The sequence below is a fragment of the Mesoplodon mirus genome (genome assembly GCF_964341445.2).
Source record: "Mesoplodon mirus genome assembly, chromosome: 18".
Taxonomy (NCBI): domain Eukaryota; kingdom Metazoa; phylum Chordata; class Mammalia; order Artiodactyla; family Ziphiidae; genus Mesoplodon; species Mesoplodon mirus.
Window position 1 is genome coordinate 57,569,162 of NC_138994.1, and position 23,296 is coordinate 57,592,457.

Sequence of the window (23,296 nt, forward strand, 5' to 3'; positions counted from 1 at the left end):
ATAAAAGGCACGCAGATCAACCAGAGGAGCCAGAGTTGCAGAGAAGCTGAGACCAACTCAGAAACCTTCAACTCTCAGGCTGAAGCTCCCGTGCTCACCCTCCAGTATGAAGGTCTCTGCAGCCCTCCTGTGTCTGCTGCTCACAGCAGCTGCCTTCAGCACCCAGGTGCTCACTCAGCCAGGTAAGCCTCCTCTCTTCTTAAGCCTTAACATTTTAACTACCCCTGGCACAAACACCTGGCATGAGTCATCCCATGCTTGCTGCATAGCCTACATTTAAAAGATGGAGAGAATGAAATCCAGAGGGGAATTAAGAAGAGCTGGCATGTCACAACTGGTCAGAGGCAGAACCAGAACTAGAAGCCCAGGCCACTGGAGCCAGGCTCCATGATCTTTCTCGATACCAGCTTTGGGACATTAAATGCAGCTGCTATCTCAACAATCCTCACCTTGTTTGGAGATGTGGCACAGAAGGAAGAACCATTTCTCATTGTGGATAGGAAGGACATTTCAGGCAGTAGTAGAGAGGAAGAAACTCTTGCTGGAGGTTTCAAATGTTGGATTATGGTCCAGGGTAGCTTCCAGAAGGGTGGCTGTGTAAGGAGGATAAGGACCCAGAAGCATCTCAGCATGTGACATAGGTTGGCTCTAAGCCCATGGGGACAAATAGCTGGGAAGCAAGGTCTCAGAACTTATCTTCCCAGGGTCAGAGGTTTTGGATCTGTAGACCCTCCAAATCACGCTACAAGGATTAATCTTGTTACTCAAGATTTCTCCATCTGCAGTCAACAATGAGGGGCCCCATAGTTCAGCAGAGGAAACTGACTCACAGATAACATTTTTTCTATGGGATCTGGACTAAAGCTCTGAACTAGGAAATGGTAGGTCTTAGTTAGAACTTGTGTATTTGCTTCGTCTTCTACCTTCTCCTTCTTCTCTTACAAATGCAGGCTGACAATACATTATAACTCTCTGATGCTTTGAAAAATGTTTTTCAGATTCAGTTTACATCCCAATCACTTGCTGCTTTACTGTGATCAGTAGGAAGATCCCCTTCAAGAATCTGGACAGCTACACAAGAATCACCAACAGCCGGTGTCCCCAGGAAGCTGTGATGTGAGTGGACCATGCCCGGGCACCGTCAGCCAAAAATTCTCTCTGAGTTCTATACTTCCAAATGAGTCAGATAAATATGCCATCTAATCCAAAGGACCCTTTACCCCATAGACAAATGAAGCCCATGAGAAGGAATCCATACTCACTCCAGGCTCTTCTGGAAGCTTGGTCAGATCATCCAAGTTCCTTTAGCCAGGAGCTAAAGGAAGGCTTCCTCTGGAGCAGTAACAACAGAACTTCCTTTCTGGAAGAGAGGCCTCTTCCTCCCATTTCTCCTTCTTCCTGTCCCCATCCAGCCTCCTCAACCAGGGAGCAAGGGCTAATCATGTCCAGGGGCCAACAGGCCAAACTCCTGGGCAAAATCCTCAAGACACTCCAATTAACTGTGCCCTCTTTTCCCCACAGCTTCAAGACCAAAGCGGACAAGGAGGTCTGTGCTGACCCCAAGCAGAAGTGGGTCCAGAATTCCATAAAGCTCCTGGATCAAAAGTCCCAAGCCCTGAAGGCTTGAACCTTCATACCTGGACTGAGAGACAGTCAGAGCCTTGGAAAATCTTATTTATTTCCCCCCAACCTTCCCCAGCTGTATTATTTTATTATAATGTCCCAAAAGAGGTTATTTGTCTAATAATTTAAAACACATAGTTTCTTAAACAATAATTATATTTAAGTTATTTATGTTTTTACTTTATCTGCCATAAATCCTAATGAATGTAAAAACACAACATCTGGTGATGAGTCTTCCTTTGTGAGCTCAATTAAGTTCATGGTAATATGGCACTGTTCTCCCTCCTACCTGCCTGTAGTATCGTGAGGTCCTTCCACTGATCATCAGAGGGAAACACCTTTGGATTCTTAGGAAATCAGTGTTCCTGTAAGTCGATGTGTGCTATGTAGTATTGTGATGGAAATTAATGTTATTAAATGACTATGGTATTTTCAAAGAAAAAATCTATATAATCTTAAACTACTTGGTCTTATTTTTCATGGGGTAACGCTTGGCAAGAAGGGAGAAAATGGCAGCAACGAGTGACAATTTGGGGTGTGAGGATCATCCTCTAAATTGAGTCTTTTGGACTCAGCTGAGGATTAGGGAGAACCTAGAAGGACCAGACCAGACTGTTCCAGCCCTGTGGCTCCAGTCCCTAAATCACCTGCCCTTATTTAATAGAATCTAGATTCCTATTGCTTTTCTCTCCACGCTTACCTTTGCCTGGTCTCTCTCTTGATCTCTTGCAACAGTCTTCAAACTTTTCTCCATAGCCCCAGGTTTTCTCCATCTAATTAATTCTCAAACCCAGAGTAATGTCCCAGAAATGAAACTGAGTCTAACAGGAAACTAGATGTTTATAACTTAGAGGTCCACTTAAGGTTCTTTACTGGAGATGAGCCTTCAACAGGACCGGTCTTGAGAGATTGGAATAGGATGGGAAATGAAAGGATTCTTCAGAACTGATACAGGAGGGAGATGAGGGGAGTGGGCCAGAGGAAGGAATCCCATCTGGCTGGGCTCTGGGAAGAAAGAGGAGTCAGAGTTTAAGAAACGCAGGTTGGAGCCAGGTTGTAGGGGCTCTTGAATTTCAGATTGGACAGTCAGCAGGTAATAGAGAGGCACCAAAAGTTTTGAAATAGGAGAGAAGGAGAATATCACATTCAGAGGCGAGCATCAGGAAGAATAACCTAGTATCTGGGTACAGGATGGAGTGTGAGAGATAGAGGCCTGAGAGCAGGCTGCTGCCATGGTGCAGGGGAAATGATGGGGACATAAGTGGTACAGGGTGGGAGTGGAGATGAAGTGAGGAAGAATGGGCCAGAAAGAGTGATAGGTTAAATGTTGTAGAAGGTTGAGAATAATTGACCAAGACACAGACCCTTCTCTTATAATCTTGCAAACCAATATCTATAGGGCTTGCACCCTTGAGACACAGAATGAATTCATCTCTATCACTATACCCTCAACCCTCCATCTCAAGAATTTGCAAAATCCATTTGAAGGCATGGAATCTCCTTTCCTTAATAGCCTCTTAAGGTCAAGATTCTCTTGTACTTCGTGAGCATAGCTGGATCCTTTTTCAGACATGAGGCCCAAAGTACCAAGGCACAAAGACCAGACCCCTCATTAAGGGAAAGAAGATTATTGTCCTGCCGGCCCAAGTCCAGGGGGGCTCTCATTGGTTGGAGAAATACCATGATTCCAGTACAAACATGGAAACAAAGCAAGGCAATGTTTCTGGGCTCTGATCTCAGAACTGACCCTGACTCTCTGAGTCACTTACAGCAAGTCAACTTCTCTCTCTGGCATTAAGATGCCCCATACAAAAGTGGAAGTTGTTCTGTGTCACAGGCAGAAAGTGAGAGGATCTGGCAGACAACCTCATAAACTCTCTCCTGCTCTAGGAGCCATGTCTCCTGGGAACTTGGCCACATCTGTTGGCTAGGGTAGGGCCAGGAAGAAAGTGTCTAGAATTAAAACCACTGAGCCAGCCAGAGCCCAGCCTAATGGCAAACACCTGCAAGTCAGGTCTATAACCTGTCTGAAGATAAGCTTTCCATTGAAGTCCAAAGTAGCACACCTAAACCCCAGGCATCTAAATAAGGCATCTAAAAGTCAGCTGGGAAAAAGGAGTGCTTCCAACCACAGTAGGCTCCATCCAGTTCTAACCGCTCTCTTCCACAGCCTCAAGGTCAAGCTGGCTCCGGAGATCTGGGACCAGGGTTTCATGAACTACCTAGACACAAATCCTAAATTCCAAAGGCAAGAGACTCACTCTAAACTGGCACCAGGCCACAGCACAAGACACAATCCATGTGTTTTCCCCGAGCATTACCCAGAGGCACTCTGGGAATATGTCGTTGTATTTCAAATCACAATGAACTTTATTAATGACATTAAACATAAATGTGTTAAGTGATATGTCATCTTATTTAAGTTATTGATGTTTTATGTGCCTTAACTTGAATATTAATGTTTTGAAAATCCCCATAAAAATAGAGCTAACATATGACCTTGCAATCCCATTCCTGGGTGTATATCCAGAGAAGAATGTTGTCTGAAAGGATACATGCACCCCATCACTGTTTACAAGCCAAGACATGGAAGCAACCTAAATGTCCATCGACAAAGGAATGGATAAAGAAGATGTGGTACATATATACAATGGAGTATTACTCAGCCACTAAAAAGAATGAAACAATGCCATTTGCAGCAACATGGATAGACCTAGAGATTGTCAGACTGAATGAAGTAAGTTAGGCAGAGAAAGAGAAATATCATATGATATGCCTTGTATGTGGAATCTAAAAAGAAATGATACAAATGAATGTATTTACAAAACAGAAACAGACTCACAGACCTTAGAGGATGAACTTATGGTTACCAGAGGGAAGGGTGGGGCGGATAGGATAGTTAGGGAGTTTGGGACTGACATGTACACACTGCTACATTTAAAATGGATAACCGGGCCTCCCTGGTGGCGCAGTGGTTGAGAGTCCGCCTGCCGATGCGGGGGATACGGGTTCGTGCCCCGGTCTGGGAGGATCCCATATGCCGCGGAGCGGCTGGGCCCGTGAGCCATGGCCGCTGAGCCTGTGCGTCCGGAGCCTGTGCTCCGCAACGGGAGAGGCCACAACAGTGAGAGGCCCGCGTACAGCAAAAAAAAAAAAAAAGGATAACCAACAAGGACCTACTGTATAGCACAGGGAACTCTGCTCAATGTTATGTGGCAGCCTGGATGGCAGGGGAGTTTGGGGAGAATGCTTACATGTATATGCATGGCTGAGTCGCTTTGCTGTGCCCCTGAAATTATCACAACATTGTTAATTGGCTATACCCCAATATAAATTTTAAAGTTTTTTTAAAAAAAGAAAAACACATCCTTCCACTAATGGGTTCATATCTGTGAGCACAATTCATTCCTGTGTCAACTGGGGGGAAAGAACTGGTGAGGTCACTTGAAGCTGACAAGCATCCTCTCGGGCTCTCCTCTGATTTCACCCTGGGCTCGGGCAGGGAGCTTGCTGCGGGCTTGGACTCATTTCACTCTCTCAACAACTGCTCTGTGTCTCCTCACTTCTTGTTTTCTGCATACAGTCTCCTCCTTGGGTGTCATCTCAGGTCAGGGGTTGGCTCAGCCTGCACATTTGCCTGAGGCTCAGAAGTGCGGGGCAGTGAACACTCTGGGTGACAACTTTCCACCAGTGCAGGGTGGAAGGCAGATGTTTAAATGCTTCTGCCAGCCTTCCTTCCAGCGGCTGATTCTGGGGGCCATTCTGCAGGCATGTCAGTCAGTTCAGGAGAAGCTATCCCCATCGCCCACTATACTGACCTTGATTCTGCATGCTTCTGTTCGTGTCTCCTCCTTTTCCGTCTCACTCGGCTCCCTCTCAGTCCTGGTCGCTGGGGTCACTTCCCGAAGGAGCTATGTATGAGAGAAGTTCTCATCTCAGGCTCTGCCTTATTGATTCATTGTTTTATGCAGTCAATATTTGTTCTCCTTCCCCCAGTCAATGCCTGGATTTCAACAGGCAAGTTCGCTGGCTCAGGGCCGGGGATTTAGCTGGGCATTTGGTTGGTGTGTTTACCAAGGCTGGGGCTGGGACCAAGATCAGGGACTCACCCAGTATGTTCTTTGGGACCAGGGCTGGGGCCAAGACTGTGGACTCAACCAGCATGTTTGGTAGAACTGGGTTCAAGAGGTCAGCCCACAAGTCAGGGTCAACTGGACGAGGACTGAGTTAGCCATGTAGCTAGGAGAATGGTGACCTAAAGAAGGATTTAGCAAATAAGTAAATGTATTGAAGATAATGGAAGCCAGCCCCCTTACTGTTGGAGAAGCTTCCATAGAAAAATATGGAATGTTGGAAGCTAGAAAACCCTGTGGTGTTGGACTGCAATTGGAGGTATCAGTGTGAACTTGAGGTTTTACAGGTAGATGGTACACATAGACAGACAGATAGATAGATAGATAGATAGACAGATAAAGATAGATGGATAGATGGTAGATAGATAGATAGATTGATAGAGATAGATACATAGATACATAGATATACACACATGGATGATAGGACATGCATATATTAAGCATATACTCAACCACCAAACACCTTTCCAGATATGGCTAAATATTTTCCAGAGTTATGTCACCAGTTTACATTCACTCCTACCAGCAATGTATGAGAGCTTGAGTTATTCCATATTTGGTATTTCAGCACTTGGTACTGTCATTCTTTTTAAGTTAGCCGTAATGATTATGTGTATAATTCCACATACTTATGGTTTAAATTTGCATTTTACTCCTGACAGATGAGGTTGAATGTCTATTTAAATGTTTATTGGATGTCTTCTTTTATGAAGGTCCACTTCATACCCTTTGCCCATTTTTAGATTGTTTAGATTTGGATCTTGTCTATTTTTAGATTGCCTGTCTTTTTATTATGAACTTGTAGAAGTATTTTCTATATTCTGAATAGGAATCTTTTGACAGACATGTGAACTGAAATATCTTCTCATAATCTGTTATTTTATTTTTCACTCCTGTTTTGTCTTTTGATGATACAGCTTCCTGATTTTATTTTATTTTATTGATTTATTTATTTCCATGGAAGGGCTTACAAAGACCAAGATGTAGGTAACTAGAGAGATACAGGATCAGGGTGCTGTACGCATGTGTTGAATTGTTCTTAGGCAACAGGTTCAAATGTAATTAATTGGCCTAAGAGAAATTTCTGTCCCAATCTTCAGCGAATAAGTAGATCAGAGCCTAGTTTTTAACCCCATTGAGTTGGAGCTTCTCTGTATATATCTCTTGGGAGAGAAATGTATTTCAATTCAGCATCTTCTACTGAGTGCCACTGTGTGCTTGGTGCAATGTTGGCACTGTTGAGGGTGCCAATACGGTGGTAAAAGAGACTCAGCACCCCTATCAGGACTTCCTCATCATGCACTAATGAGTATCACTGGACAGAGGCCAGAGGATAGTTGGCCCAAGATAGGCCTTTGCTGATTTACCAGAGAGAGATTGGGTTAAGAGCATCCAAGGAGGGGGATACTTAGAGCAAAGGCCTCAAATAGGGAGAAGTCCAGAGGGATTGGGGAATGGCAAAGAGACCTCAATGGCTAGAGTTAGTTTCAGGCTTTGCATTGTGTATGCGGGGACAATTCTGTCTCACCCCTGTCTGGCTTGGAAAATCAATTACATGATAATCTTCCCACAGAGGAGAACCCGTATGTTATTTTAGGCTCCTTGGATCATTGGTAAGTATTCATTTTTTACTATATGCTGGTCCAGAGTATGACCAGAAAGATGAATCTGTTTTCTAGAGTAGAAGTAGGAGGGCTTGAGCTGGAAGGTCATCAGCCATCCATTTCAGAGCAAGTTTGGTCCCCTATGAAATCTGTGAAGCCAGACACAATGTATGCCAGACCTCACATAATTCCTGTATGGGCCAGATGGAAAGTTGAATGTTGTAATGGATGGGATATTATAAGCAAAGACAGAGATAAGAAAGAAGGTGATGTGAAGGAAGAAGTGAGGCAAGTGGTCTTGCATGGTGTTCAGTAGTGGTGGATGGGCTTCCCTCCTCCACGGTCACAATGGAAATATTCTCTCTCTCTGCAGGCTTGCCTTTCTCTGGAGAGACCCAGTCTGAGGGCAGAGAATGCCAGCTAGCATGTCTCTCTCCTCTTTTCATTAGTCACGCCAGCAGCCAGATACCTGTTCTATAAAATGGAAAGGTTGCACTGTCTCAATATTCCTTAGAGGCTTAAACAGTGAAAGAAGTTGGACGGAGAAGTCTTGAGGACAGGGTTCCCCAGCTCTGCTTCCTTGAGCAGTTGTAGTTTTAATCGGGTATATATCAGAGCTTCCCAATAAGTTATTCCTGGAGAATAGACATGGGCAGGTAAACACACCTCTGAAAACCACAACACTGCAGAGTGAAGTTAACTCCACTGTTAGGATCTTAGGTGGTAAGGCATTAAGATTGTCCAGGGCTATTGGAGACAGATTGCAGGACACTTGGGTGCTAAGACTCCACAGCAAAAGAATGTTTCTAAAATCACAGGATTCTATAGTTTTTGAGGCTTCTATTCTATAAAGTTCATTGAGCTGGAAAAGAGCTAGCTGAACTTCTGCTCTTCACATACCTGAAGAACTGATTTAGAACCTCCAAAAGCTCCCTTTCTGACTGGTAAGCGAGTGGCTTTTCGGGTGTCTAGAGAATATCATCCACTTAGAGCTATCATCAAATAATCCCAGAAGATGTCAATATGTCTTTTCCCACTGCAGAGTCACTCTGGTTATACGGCAGCAGGCTCTTCTGAGGGAAGGTTTGGGGATGATTTACAGTACAGACCTATGGATTTACAGATTTAGCAAAAATACTGCCAAGAGTATACTTATACTAAAAAAAAGTCATTGTTTATCTGAAATTTAAATTTAACTAAATGTCCGGTATTCCATCTGGCAACCTGGCATTGCAGGGCCCTTCCTGAAAGGGACATGGTCCCCACACCCATCAAGAAAATCTAACAGGATAGAGAGTCCAGAAATAAACCCACACGCCTACGGTCAGTTGGTCAATTAATCTTTGACAGAGGAGGCAAGAATATACAATGAAAAAAAGACAGTCTCTTCAGCAAGTGGTGTTGGGAAAGCTGGACAGCTGCATGTAAACCAATGAAGTTAGAACACACCCTCACACCACACATATAAATAAACACAAAATGGCTTAAAGGCTTAAATATAAGACATGATACCATAAAACTCTTAGAAGAGAACACAGGCAAAACAGTCTCGGACACAAATAGTAGCAATGTTTTCTTAGGTCAGTCTCCCAAGGCAATAGAAATAAAAGCAAAAGTAAACAAATGGGACCTCATCAAACTTATAAGCTTTTGCAAAAGGTAACCATAAACAAAATGAATAGACAGCCTACGGAATGGGAGAAAATATTTGCAAACAATGCGACAGACGGATTAATTTCCAAAACACACCAACAGCTCAAACAACTCAATAACAAAAAAACAAACAACCCAATCAAAAAATGGGCAGGGCTTCCCTGGTGGTGCAGTGGTTGAGAGTCTGCCTGCCGATGCAGGGGACACGGGTTCGGGCCCCGGTCCGGGAAGATCCCACATGCCGCGGAGCGGCTGGGCCTGTGAGCCATGGCCACTGGGCCTGCTAGCCTGGAGCCTGTGCTCCGCAATGGGAGAGGCCACAACAGTGAAAGGTCCATGTACCGCAAAAAAAAAAAAGGGGTGGGGCAGAAGCAAGGTGCTAGGAAAGGACTTAGAGGGTATTTAGCCGTTTCAATGGGGCTTTAAAGATTGATTAGCATTTTCCAACAGGTAAAGAAGGGGAGGGATGAAGGCCCTCAGGCAGCAAAGCTCAGAAGGTGTTGGGACAAGGTAAGCCCTCTGCTGTGTGACTTAGGAGAGGGTACAAGAGGAGAAGGAGGAAGAGAAAATATTTTGGATTCAGATAGGAGGGTCGTGAGTGCCATGCTAGGGAGCATGGATAGTCTGGGGAGATGGGGAGCCATCCACAGAGGGTCTCTGAGCACAGGGGTACCATGATGAGATCTATCCAGACTTTCCTAGAGATGGCAGCCATCAGAGTATTAGCTAATGATTTTTTTTCTCTTCCTCCCATTGGGAACTCCTAGTCTTCAAGAACATATTTATTTTCCTTCTACCCTGGGGTTTGTAATCAAACATGAATTTAATCTGCCTAAACACACATACCACAGAAGGAAAGATTCTGTTTTATCCAAAGAAGACTGTAGTCAGGCATTCACACTCCTTCAGCTCTCGGGGTGTTTTTTATCCTCCTTGAAATAAACATTCTTGTAAAATAGTGCAACCTCAGAATACAGATCAAAGGATAGAGCTCAAAAAAAAAAAAAAAAAAAAGATGGGTGGAAGACCTAAATAGACATTTCTCCAGATAGGATATCCAGATGGCCAATAGGCACATGAAAAGATGTACAACAGCGTTAATTATCAGAGAAATGCAAATCAAAACCACAGTGAGGTATCACCTCACACTGGTGAGAACGGCCATAGTTTAAAACTCTACAAATAACAAATGCTGGAGAGGGTGTGGAGAAAAGGGAACCCTCCTACACTGTTGGTGGGAATGTAAACTGATACAGCCACTATGGAGAACAGTATGGAGATTCCTTAAAAAACTAAAAATACAGTTGCCATATGATCCAGCAATCCCACTCCTGGGCATATATCTGGAAAGAAACTCCAATTCGAAAAGATACATGTACCCCAATGCTCATAGCAGCACTATTTACAATAGCCAAGATACGGAAGCAACACAAATGTCCATCAACAGATGAAGAGATAAAGAAGATGTGGTGTGTGTGTGTGTGTGTGTATATATATATGTATATATGACCTTCAAGATGGCGGAAGAGTAAGACGTGGAGATCACCTTCCTCCCCACAGATACATCAGAAATACATCCACACGTGGAACAACTCCTACAGAACACCTACTGAACGCTGGCAGAAGACCTCAGACCCCCCAAAAGGCAAGAAACTCCCCACGTACCTGGGTAGGGCAAAAGAAAAAAGAAAAAACAGAGACAAAAGAATAGGGACGGGACCTGCACCAGTGGCAGGGAGCCGTGAAGGAGAAACGGTTTCCACACACTAGAAGCCCCTTCGCGGGCGGAGACTGCGGGTGGTGGAGGGAGGCAGCTTCGGAGCCACGGAGGAGAGTGCAGCCACAGGGGTGCGGAGGGCAAAGCGGAGAGATTCCCGCACAGAGGATCGGTGCCGACCGGCACTCACCAGCCCGAGAGGCTTGTCTGCTCACCTGCCGGGGCGGGCGGGGGCTGGGAGCTGAGGCTCGGGCTTCGGTCGGAGCGCAGGGAGAGGACTGGGGTTGGTGGCGTGAACACAGCCTGAAGGGGTTAGTGCACCACGGCTGGCCGGGAGGGAGTCCGGGAAAAAGTCTGGCCTAAAACACAAGAGATCATTGTCTTGGAGAGCGCGGGGAGAGGGGATTCAGAGCACCGCCTAAACGAGCTGCAGAGACGGGCGCGAGCCACGGCTACAGCGCGGACCCCAGAGAAGGGCATGAGACGCTAAGGCTGCTGCTGCCGCCACCAAGAAGCCTGTGTGCGAGCACAGGTCACTCTCCACACCGCCCCTCCCGGGAGCCTGTGCAGCCCGCCACTGCCAGGGTCCCGGGATGCAGGGACAACTTCCCCGGGAGAACGCACGGCGCGCCTCAGGCTGCTGCAACGTCACGCCGGCCTCTGCCGCCACAGGCTCGCCCCGCACTCCGTGCCCCTCCCTCCCCCCGGCCTGAGTGAGCCAGAGCCCCCGAAGCAGCTGCTCCTTTAACCCCGTCCTGTCTGAGCAAAGAACAGACGCCCTCAGGCGACCTACACGCAGAGGCGGGGCCAAATCCAAAGCTGAACCCCGGGAGCTGTGCGAACAAAGAAGAGAAAGGGAATCTCTCCCAGCAGCCTCAGGAGCAGCGGATTAAAGCTCCACAATCAACTTAATGTACCCTGCATCTGTGGAATACCTGAATAGTCAAGGAATCACCCAAAAATCGAGGAGGTGGACTTTGGGAGCAACTGTAGACTTGGGGTTTGCTTTGTGCATCTAATTTGTTTCTGGTTTTATGTTTAAGTTAGTTTAGTATTTAGAGTTTATTATCATTGGTAGATTTGTTTATTGATTTGGTTGCTTTCTTCCTCCTTTATATATAAATATATATATATATATATATATTTTACTCAGCCATAAAATACAATGAAATAATGCCATTTGCAGCAACACGGATGGACCTAGAGATTATACTAAGTGAAGTAAGTCAGAAAGAGAAAGACAAATACCATATGATATCACTTATATGTAGAATCTAAAATATGATACAAATGAACTTATTTACAAAACAGAAACAGACTGAGACATAGAAAACAAACATTGTTACCAAAGGGGAAAGGGGGTGGGGGAAGGATAAATTAGGAGTTTGGGATTAGCAGATAAAAGCTACTATATGTAAAATAAATAAACAACAAGGTCCTACTGTACAGCACAAGGAATTATATTCAATATCCTGTGATAAACCGTAATGGGAAAGAATGTGAAAAATAACATATATATATATATATATATATATATATATATATATATATATAAAACTGAATCACTTTGCTATATACCAGAAACTAACACAACATTGTAAATTAACTATACTTCAATGAACATAAAAATTTTTCAAAATAGAAATTATTGTCACAGGACTGAGCACTTTGCATGCATTCATTATCTTATTAGGTTCTCAGAACATCACAATGAGGTAATAATTAGCAATCAGTTCCTCTTAGAGGCTCAGAGAGGTAAGCAATTTGCTCCAAATCATATAACCAGTAAATGGCAAATACAGGACTTAGATCCATGTCTGGTTGACTCCAGATCCCAGGCCCCTAAACATATTTTCTTACAAGATATTAGGTCCTGAAGCAGAGGGAAGGACAGACAGGAGTCCCTTCAGCTGGAAGTGTTTGAATGTCCCCCCACTCACTCAATTTGGAGAAGAGTTTGGGGTGCATGTGTAGGAGTGGATTGTAAGAGGATAATAACATACAAGACTCAGCTGGTTAAATTCACTGGCATGAATGTGCTTATCCAGAAGTCAGGATTCAAGTACTTGGGGACGATGAATATTTAGCTAGATTGGCTGATTGGAATCTAGACTTTAAAACAGGCCTGCAGTTGATGAAGTTGAAATGCCAGAACTCCCCTGGGACATTAGGAAGGTGTCTAAAGGCTCAGGGAAGTGGGTCTATTGAAAAGGATCTATTATGTGCAAGCTGCCTAGCCATCCCTAACTGCACTCCCGGGCAAGGCCAGAGGACACTTCCTTTACCAAGGCATGCTTTGATGGGGCCATGAGAGGAGGGCAGTGTCCTTAAGAGCTCTCTGGTGGCCATTCACTACAGATCAGAGATGGCCATGGGATATGCTGGAATCCCATGGTTCTCAAATTTTAGTGCCCATTAAGAATCACCTGGAGGGCTTGATACAACACAGTCTGCCATCCTACTATTGGTGACAATTTAAGTAATCATGATGCCAGCAGGTGCCATTATTATGCTCCTAAAATATATGAGCAACCCAATTCCAGAATGCCATTTGGAAGGTCTATTACCAGAAGCCACTTCTGGTACCTAAACCTATGTCAGTCAGGAAGAAATAGATGACACTGAAATTGGAATGATTTGAGGAGGGTTTAATAAAAATGCTATTTACCAAGATGTGGGCTGGGTGTGGAGAAACCATAGGGCTGCTTTGGTACTCTGAGGCTAGTGACAGCCTGGTGACCACCCTTGGACCTGAAGGATCAAAGACAGAGTGTGGTTCCCCAAAACTGGACAGAGAGAGTCATGGAGAGGGCCACCTGGAAAGGAAGTGAAAACCATTGGTTGAGGGCTGCATCCAGGCAGAGGTATAAGGAGGCAACAGAGAAATCAGTACTTCACCCCAACTACTCCCTCTTTCCAACACCCTGCAGGGCTCCCCCATGTCCAAACCCAATCCAAAGCCAGAAGACCTGCAATCTCATGGATGTGATGATCCACAAAAGAATGGAATGTGTGCCTGCAGGGACAAGCTTGAAATCTTTTCTTTTGTGGTTCCTGAGAAGTTTTTATGTCAAAGACTTATAAAATGAGTCAAAGAGTGAACACTTTTGATATTCTCTGGAATCGATTGTGTAAGATCAGAATTATTTGTTCTTGGAATGCTTGGAGGAAGATCTGTCAAAGCTTCTGGAGCCTGGAGGATGTTTTGCGGGAAGGTTTTACGTTACTGACTCAAGTTTTTAAATAGCTTGAGGATTTTTAAAAATTTTTTTCTTGCAATCTGGTAAGTTAGATTTTAAGAAATCCATCCACTTCTTCTAAATTAAAGTTATTGGCATAAGGTTCTTATTTTCTTCTTGGTGTCTGCAGGCTCTGTAGTGATGTCCCCTACTGGTGCCTTTTTTCCTTTTTTCATGGTCCGTTCAGGAGAGTTTCAGCTTCTGTGTAGGCTTGTCAAAGAACCAGATTTGAGCTTCTTTAGCCCTTTGTCTATATATTCTTTTCTATTTCACAAACCATAGCTCTTTATTTCATTTCTTTTACTATCACTGGGCTTGCTTTGCTAGAGTAGAAAAATTTGCAAGGATGGAAAGTAGACAGGAGAATATTCCAAGCAGGTGCAAAAAGTAAGCAAAGTCTGGGAGCCAAGAATGAGCATGGGGATAGGAACACTCAGGCCAAGGGCCTTGCCAGGTATTCTGTCATAGTCCAAGCTGTTCCCTCCTTGCCACCGTGCTCCTTGGCACTCCCCCCGACCCCAAGCTCCTAGCTCAGACCCCTTGCAGGAGGGAGCCAGGTTCAGGAACGAAGAGCCCACTTCATTGCTCCGCCCCCCACCCCATCCTATCAATGATCCTTCCTGAAAACAAGGGGCTTAGACAAATCAGTGGTTTTCCAATCGTATCCCTCTGGGTCTGAGTAGCAGAAGGGAGCACCTACATGTGATGGGAGGAGCCTGGTCACCAGAAGCTGGCTTTAATTTGTCTCCAGTATGAGACTTCCACCTAAAACTTGCCTTGGAAAAAGACATCAGCTACATGAAACTCTCTTGGTGATTATATGTAAACAGACTGGCTTTTTCTCCCAGTGTCACCCCTCACTCCCCATGAGATGTTGGGCAAGTTATTTAATCTCTCTGCCCCTCGGGGTCCCCATCTGTAAATGGGCATGACAATAATCGCACTTACCTTGTCAGGACTAAATATGTAATAGGGGAAAGTCCTTAGCATAGGAGTTCTTTTCTATGGTTTCTTTTTCATTTTGGAGAAAGCAGCTCCTCGGATCACTTACTAGGGTGAGTGCCAGCACATCTGTGTTCTGTCTTCATCTCTGTGGTCTGGGCAGCTGGAGGGAAACAGTGCCTACCCTGCTACAGGCCACAGGTTTTGCATTGCATTTCCTGGAAAACTCTTTGGCAACCCAGCCTCCAGCTTAATAGATTCAGGATACACAGTAAGAATTCAGAATCTTAGTAGATTCATCTTGACTTGACTGTACCCTGGCCGGGCAATGATCCCTCTGGGGGGCCCCATCCTCTCTGCTACCTACAAAGGCAGGCAGGGCAGCCAGAGCTGCCAAGAGGTTGAGATAAACCCAGAAACCAACAGCTCTTAGGCTGAAGCTCACATCTTCCCCCTCCAACAGGAAGGTGTCCGCAGCACCTCTGTGTCTGCTGCTCACAGCAGCTGCCATCAGCACCCAGGCGCTCGCTCAGCCAAGTAAATTCAATCTTTCTCCCCCCTTCCCTTCCTCTCTCTCCTTCCCTCTGTTTCTCATCTTCTAGGAAGGCCTAAGCCAAAGTGACCCACTTCGGAGACTATCAGAGCATCCGGGGTCCTTGGAGTTTTAACATCTAATTTGGAGACAGAAAGCAGAAGCCCAGGTTGGGGACAGCAGGCATCCTACCTGCCCCCTCCCTGCTCCAGGACACTGCAGAGCCAGAATAAAACCTAAACTCTACTGCAAATCCAGGGCCTTTTCTTTGACCCCAGTTGATCGCTCCAAACCCTGCAGGTTGGGGGCCATATCCAGGACCTGTCACACTGGCCTCCCTCAGTCAACAAAGATGTGTCCCCACCATGCAGAATCAACCTCAAAATATCGAGCCACATGTTCCTGGTCCCACCCCCTCTCGGGGCGGCGGGCAGGAACACCAGACCTGGGGTGGAGAAGACACACTTCTACCTCTTAGCTTTCCTTCCCCTGCTGCATTCAAGCTGAGAAAAGCCTGACATCTCAAATGCTTTTTCTCTGTGACTTTATTTCTAGTTGCACTCCGCGACCTGTTCAACTGCTGTTTCACATTTAACCATAAGAAGATCCCCTTGCAGAGGCTGAAGAGCTATGGAATCACCAGTAGCCAGTGTCCGCAGGCAGCTGTCCTGTGGCTAGAAAAACCCTGCTCCCCTCCAGCCCCCCACCTCATCTCACCCCTTCCCTATCTTCCATCCCCCCAATCCTAAGTTCTGCCCCACAAGACAGACACAGACTAATTTGAGATGTCCTACTCAGGGGATAAGATCCAACCAGACTATGTAATCCAAAGCCTCCTATTATTACATCAGGGACAGGCCCAGAGAGGGCCGGTAACATCCCACACCCTCCTTGCTGAATGGGTACCAGCTCACACTTGGGTGGTTGTTTTGCTGGATGTCAGGCCAGCTTCTCCCAGGGCGCAGCAAGAACAGCAACTACCCCCAGAGGGCCTCTCCTTTCCGCACCCCTCTGACTTCCTGTCCCAAGGCAGCCCCTCACCTGTAGCAGGTGGGCCTGGTCATCCCTAATGAGTCATCCCTTGGATAAAACCCTCCAACATTTCACCTAACCCTGCCAGCCCACCTTCATCCACAGCTTCAGAACCAAACTGGCCAAGGACATCGGTGCCAACCCAAAGGAGAAATGGGTCCAGAATTATATGAAACACCTGTGTCAGAAACCTCACACCCTGAAGACTTGGACTCTTTCGGTCACACTAAGACCAAGCCAGAGGCTAAGAAATGGTTCTTCTCCCCTAGGCTTCCTGTCTCTATCCTGGACTAAATTGACCTGAATTTTCAAATAGGGTGCTTTCTGTTTCCTGATGCAAAATGTACTATGTCTTAAGTAATATTTAGTATTATTTGAATTGTGGCTGGTTGGGGAGTTGTTTTTTGTTTTTTTTGTTTTTTTGTTTTTTTTTGCGGTATGCGGGCCCCTCACTGTTGTGGCCTCTCCCGTTGTGGAGCACAGGCTCCGGACACGCAGGCTCAGCGGCCATGGCTCACGGGCCCAGCCGCTCCGTGGCATGTGGGATCTTCCCGGACCGGGGCACAAACCCATGTCCCCTGCATCGGCAGGTGGACTCTCAACCACTGCGCCACCAGGGAAGCCCAGTGATCTCTTTTTTTAAAGCAAGGCCTTGAGCCACTTGGTTCCTGTCATGAGGCCCAGTTCCTTCTCCTGTAAGCTGTGGGCAGTGGGTCTTTCTCCTGCCTAACTCCCCAGGGGTGATGAGCATGCCTATGAGAGCCATGGCGATGAAGGGTTACTGCAATCTAGGGAGGACAGTGCCTGGTGAATGTGAGGTGTTGCTAAATGTGTTATTATGGAAACATGAATGCAATTGTAGGATGGCTGACTTTTTGCAGAAAATACATTTTGTTTAAAATCTCTAATACAATAATGGTGTTCTCTTCAGGGATAACTCCCAACCAGTAGGGGGTGCTCTCAGGGGCAGGTGGATGGCAGAGGGCGCTAGAGGAATGCGGATGTAGCCAAGGCCTGGCTGTGTGGCTAAACTGGGCCCATCTGAGTGTCAGGGAGGGCCTGGCTCATCAGCCCAGGATATTCTAGAACAATGGTTCCAGTCCCCAGCATTAGCTTCCAGTGGGTCTCCCTGCCCTCGTCCTCCACCCTGGAGTTATACAGCCAGTAAGTGCACTTGACACACCCCCTGGTGGGGGCGGGGGAGGGGGAGGAATCAGGTGACCCCGTCCTGATTAGCATCAGACTTGATGGCAAAGATGGGACTTGGACAGATGGTGTAGCACCGTCACAGCAAAGATTCTCCCAGAGGAGATGCGGGATGGAAAAGAGGGGAGGGGGCCTGCAGGGAATACCCCCAAATAGTCAGAGTAAGGGGTCCAGAATGGAAGAGCCAGAGACCTTTGGAAAAGAAGGTTGAGGCATGGTTATAGAGGAATCGGAATATCAAGGTGGGAGTTTGGAGTCAGCTCTGAAGTCTTTGGAGAGATGGGGAGGGCAGGGTGTGGGGTGCCAGGAAGAGTAGCCTGGGATCGGGGCTGAGGGCAGGATGGGGTTGGCAGGGGGGCACTGAGAGCAGCCTACTGCAATGGTCCAGGTGAGGGGTAGCCAGCGGAGCAGGGCAGTCATGGGGGCGGAGGGAGGAGGTGGCTTAAGAAGAATGAGCCAGATGCCCTGCGTGTTGAATGCCGGGGAAAGAAGGAAAAGCCCTGAGACACAGGACAGGAGACCGTCTCCCCTAAAGCCACCAAACCCTGAGATGCAGAATTCACTGCCCTCCTTTGCTAGTCTCCATCCAGTCTCATGTTACACAAGTTGGAGTTTGTGATTGTCCCTCTTAAAGGGACAGGACCTCCTCTTCCTCTCTATCCCCTGAGGGGCCTCCTGTTCTTCCCGAGACTGCCTCCCTCCCCTGGATGACTTGTGTTGGCATCTTCATCAGACGTGGACCCACCGATGCCTGGACCCTCCCCAGGGCCCTTCCCAGGAGAAGGCCCTGCTAGCCAACTCTGCAGGCCCTGTCCGGTTGAGACAGGGTCCGGGTATCATGCTGTACCACACAGTCACATGGCATCTGGGGACTCGGGAAGAGTTCTACCCTGGGAGGCACTGTAAGCAGCTTTGGGCAGGAAAGCGCTCTCTGCAGGAGGTCCCTTTTGTCTTGTTGCTAAACTTAAACCAGGCACCCCCATGCTCCACTCGTCTCTGGCCCTAGCACACTTTTCAAACCTTTTGCTCACACAATACTTTGCCTAACTTGTTGGTTCTTTACATAGATCAAAGAAGCAGAAATGAAGAGTAAGTAATTAACGGAGGACCAGATCTCTTCCCCAGCTTCCCCTTCAGTAATCGCTCGAAAAAACTGCTAGCAAGAGAGCATCTAAAGAAAGATCACAAGAAATCCACAGCCTGCACACAGTGGGGGATGGTGACGACTCTGACCCCCTATTTCAGTGATTAACTGAGATTACTTCCCTGTTTCCCCTTAAAAACGTTCATGGCTGGACTTCCCTGGTGGTGCAGTGGTTAAGAATCCGCCTGCCAATGCAGGGGACACGAGTTTGAGCCCTGGTCCAGGAAGATCCCACATGCTGCGGAGCAACGAAGCCTGTGCACCACAACTACTGAGCCCGCATGCTACAACTGCTGAAGCCCGTGCACCCTGCAGCCCATGCTCTGCAACAAGAAAAGCCACCGCAATGAGAAGCCTGCGCACCGCAACGAAGAGCAGCCACCGCTCGCTGCAACTAGAGAAAAGCCCGCGCGCAGCAACGAAGACCCAACGCAGCCAAAAATAAATAAATAAATAAATTAATTAATTAATTTAAAAAAACTTTCATGGCCGAGCAGAATCTTCGGAGGTGGCTTTGTGGGGACACTGAGTCCACCATCTCCCCAGATTGCCAGCATTCTGATTAACGACAACTTTCCTTTCTAGCAACACTTGTGAGTTTGGTTTTGTAAGCAGCCGAGCAGCGGGAACCCTGGCCTCTAACACCAGATCTAATCCTGACTTTCTGCGTGTCCTCAGGCCTGTGGGTGTCCCTCTCCAGCCCTCAGTCAGCTCATCTATACAATGGGGCTAGCATCTTCTTACAGGCAGATGATGCCCAAGATCCCTTCCAGCTAGGGCAGCTTTTGGATATCATCAGCCTCTGAACCCTCTGGGCAGGGCAGAGTGGGGGGTGGGGGTGATGGGGTGCATCTTGCATCCAAATGGGGACCCAGCCCTGCAGAGTATCTACATCACAACCCAGAGTCTACGCTTATCCCCCAGGACAAAGGCAGTGAGCTGAGAGGTGTAAGTCATTTATTGGGTCCTATTTTTTTTTTTTTTTTTTTTTTTTTTTGCGGTACGCGGGCCTCTCACTGCTGTGGCCTCTCCCATTGCGGAGCACAGGTTCCGGATGTGCAGGCTCAGCGGCCATAGCTCACGGGCCTAGCCACTCCGCAGCATGTGGGATCTTCCCGGACCGGGGCACGAACCCGTGTCCCCTGCATCGGCAGGCGGACTCTCAACCACTGCGCCACCAGGGAAGCCCTATTGGCTCCTACTGATGAGAAGTCAGTTCTCCTGGCACCAGGTCCAACATGTTTCCTTTTCTCCGGCCCCTGACCCCAGTCCCTCAATGTCAATCAGCTTTGCACCCTGAAATCCCTGTGGGGTCCAAGAAGCACAGGGAGGCAGAAGTTGAAGATTTTAGAATTTAAATATATAAAGTGCAACAACATATCTTATCAGGACCCAGTAGACCTTCTGACGTGACCCGGCAAAGTTGGGCAGAAGGATTGGTGTAGGGTTGGACGTTGAGGGGACAGGTAAAGCCACACGGTGTCCGGAGTCCAGGATGGAAAGGGATCAGCTCCTATTTCCTTTCACTGGCAGGGGTTTATCCTTTTTAAATAAGCCCGAACCCACGATTTTGTCTGTGAGACACAGGCCTCTAGGCCTCCATTCAGCTTCAATCTGTAGGCAGAGAACAAAGGAAGGGCTAAGTCACCTGAGCCACCCCCTGAGTGCCACCCACAAGTCCCATCACCCCCTCATTGCTCCTGGGTGCCCCTAAGCTTTTCTCCCGGGGCCTATAAAATGAAGTCGTTGCGTAAGACCTACAGTTTGTACACTGGGAGGAACACCCAAGCTTCCGGGGCAAGGGATAGGGAGCTTTTAAAATTGCATTTCCTGGACCCCTTTGGCAGATTCATTGTATCAGGGTAGAGCGAAGGCTGCAGACATTCTGAGGATCTGCTAACATGGAAAATTCCTCTCCTAGAACATCTCTGAGGCCCCACCTGCTCCATCTTTTCATGTGTCTGTGTCCATCTGGGACCCCTAGTCATTGCGTTGGATGTGTGTGTGTGTGTGTGTGTGTGTGTGTGTGTGTGTCTTTTCTGATCTACCCACCTCCCAAACTTGGCTATTGTCCAAAACCGTAGATCAGTTCTGCCTTTAATTATCTGCAAGACCTTAGACAAATCTCTCCAATGCCCTGAACCTCAGTTTTCACGATAATGAAAATGTGTGCACCAAGAGAGTTAGATGAGATAGTAATGTACACGAAAGTGCCTTGTAGACCCTGAGAGGCAAGTGTAAGCTACCTCCCTGGAGCTTCATAATGACCCTGTGATGCCGCTGTCGTGTTTACGCCACTTCACAGGACAGGAGGGCAGAGGCGCTACCCAGATAAGGAAGTTCAGAAGACTTACCTGTCTGGAGTCACTCAAGACTATAGGTTGGTAAACCCAGAAGCAGGAACTAACTGAGAGCCCCTCTTACCATCACCCAGTAGAGCCTGGAGCTTTTAAGCTCTGGGCATAAAATATTAAGATATAACACTTGGCGCCTTGCAGCTCCAAGAAACCCATGTCACTGCAGGAACACAGGTGTTCGCCCTAGAGCCCACTCTCAGCTCTGCGCCCAGGTTTTGGCCGCCTCCCTAGTTTGGTTAAAAAACCTTAACCCGGTGGAACATCGCCATCTAGCGTCTGCTATTCTAATTCCGGGGGGCCGCTTTCTGTCCTCTGGAGAAGGGAGTCAAGGATGGAAGAGGATACAACCACTCACATTAGACGGTTTTTGTAGGAGCAGGTGGAGCTGGTGTTCTTGTAACACTGGATTCCCTTCAGGGACATCTTTCTCTCCACCAGTGTGAAACAGCAATTGGAGGATGACACATGCACTAGAAGAGAAGCGCAAAAAGGGTTTGCATCCATTTCTCAAGCTGGACTGAGTTCCTCTCATCCAGGATGGGGAAAAAAACAAAAACAAAAAACCCTTCCAGGACAGGCTCAGGCTTTCGGATCACATCCAAAGGGAACTAGAGTCTCATCAGCCACCCAGTTCTCTATTTAGGCAGTCAGGACACTGGGGTTCAGATCCCAGCTCCCCACAAAACAGCTGTGTGGCTTTGGTCAAGATGAGCCCTCCCCTGGGCCCCAGACTTCCCAGCTGTGAAGCAAGACTCTTTAGACTGATTTCTAAAGGCGATTCTAGTTCTGACATCCCACCACTAGAGTATGGTTCTGCCCTTATATTTGGGTTCAAGGGTCCTGAGACCCTGGTGAGTCTGATTCAACAGCAGTCCGCTATTTGGGGCAGGATGAGGGACTGTTTTAGGAGCTCAGACTGATGAAATGACCAGGCAGGAGCTTCCAGGAACTGATCAGCTCCACGCAATCCCCACCTCACCCTCCACCCTGGTCCTCAGCTCTGACCCGCAACTCCCACTCTGCCGGTTTGTAACCCCCCCTACACACACCCCACCCTCAAAAGACTTGCATTTCAATCCTGGCTCCTTCCTCCTAGTTTGACCGTTTGCAAAGCCCCTTCCATATGTCTGCTGTTAGGTCAGTATTCTCTCATCAGCCTTAGAGGGTAGGCATTATCAAACCCATCTTACTGATAGCGAAACCAGAGTTTGGGAGGTATAGTAACTTGCCCAAGGTTAGCCAACTGTTAAAGCCCCAGATCCTGACCTCAGACTCTGCCCGTTATCTGTTACACAGTGGAGGCGAGACCCCAGTCAGTCCCTCCTCTGGACCCCAGGCCTCCAGCTTGGCCTCAATGACCTCACAACTGCCCTCCATCAGTCCGCAGGGTCTGGACGAGGCTGGCCTCCTTTGGCTGAAGCCAGCTGCTCAGCGGTCTGTGTAGGCCCCAGACTTATGGCTCTCCTGCTGTCCCCCTGCCCCCAAGCAAGTCCTTCCTCCTCCTCTTCAGGGAGTATTCTTTCTGGAGGAGTGGAGATGAAGGCAGTGAGCTCAGGGTGAGCCTGCCCCCAACCCCAGAGCACCTGCCTGCGTCTCCGCCCTCCCCAAGGAGGAGCAAAGTGACTCCAGCCAAACTCACTGCTCTTGGCATCCACATCCTGCAGCCACGTCCCGGCCAGCAGCAGGCACACCAGAGCCGCGGTGATGATCTTCATCTCGGGATGTCCAGCTCAGGCCTCCCTGGAAGGAGTCCCTCAAGGAGTCTGGTGGAGTGAAGAGCTGTCCTCTGGCCCATCCTGCAGTACCCAGAGCTTTTATCAGAAGACCTGGGTGGGGTTTTCCAAGCCCCAGTGCAGAGGTGGGGAAGTCACAAGAAGAGATGGTTACTCACGTCCAGTGACCACATGGAAAACTCCTTTCCTCACCTCCCCTGGGTGGTGTGAGAGGTGTAGGGAAACTTCCCTAAGCGCAGGAGTAGATAAGGATCTTGAGAGGCCGAGTAGAAGCTGTCCCAGCTGAGTGGGACGTGGAAAAAGGTGAATGAGAGGAAGTGGGCTGTCTGTGGCTCCTCTGATGCCACGTCTTTCCATCCAGGGATGGAGCTACTGTCCCAA

At 47.5% G+C, this 23,296-nt stretch overlaps 3 protein-coding genes across 3 annotated transcripts in view; 2 read left to right on the forward strand and 1 right to left on the reverse strand.

Annotated features, from left to right (window-relative positions):
* LOC309794222 (C-C motif chemokine 13-like) overlaps positions 1 to 16,779 on the forward strand; it is a gene marked incomplete at both ends in the record, with an annotated part of 75,912 nt that extends 59,133 nt beyond the window's left edge. The window contains 2 exons of the mRNA XM_082605428.1: positions 15,999 to 16,113; positions 16,581 to 16,779. Of these exons, the coding sequence (XP_082461554.1) occupies positions 15,999 to 16,113; positions 16,581 to 16,779 (314 nt within the window). The remainder of the gene's footprint in view (positions 1 to 15,998; positions 16,114 to 16,580) is intronic.
* On the forward strand, positions 100 to 1,627 carry LOC309794223 (C-C motif chemokine 8-like; the record flags this gene model as incomplete). Its single annotated transcript, XM_082605429.1, has 3 exons — positions 100 to 182; positions 999 to 1,116; positions 1,522 to 1,627. Exons 1-3 carry the CDS (start codon positions 107 to 109, stop codon positions 1,625 to 1,627), a joined length of 300 nt encoding a protein of 99 aa, XP_082461555.1. The 5' UTR covers positions 100 to 106.
* Positions 16,780 to 20,348: 3,569 nt separating the features above from the next.
* CCL1 (C-C motif chemokine ligand 1) lies at positions 20,349 to 22,922 on the reverse strand (the record flags this gene model as incomplete). Its single annotated transcript, XM_082603828.1, has 3 exons — positions 22,822 to 22,922; positions 21,538 to 21,652; positions 20,349 to 20,439 (listed from the first exon to the last, which is right to left on the reverse strand). Exons 1-3 carry the CDS (start codon positions 22,895 to 22,897, stop codon positions 20,349 to 20,351), a joined length of 282 nt encoding a protein of 93 aa, XP_082459954.1. The 5' UTR covers positions 22,898 to 22,922.
* Between the last annotated feature and the right edge of the window lie 374 nt (positions 22,923 to 23,296).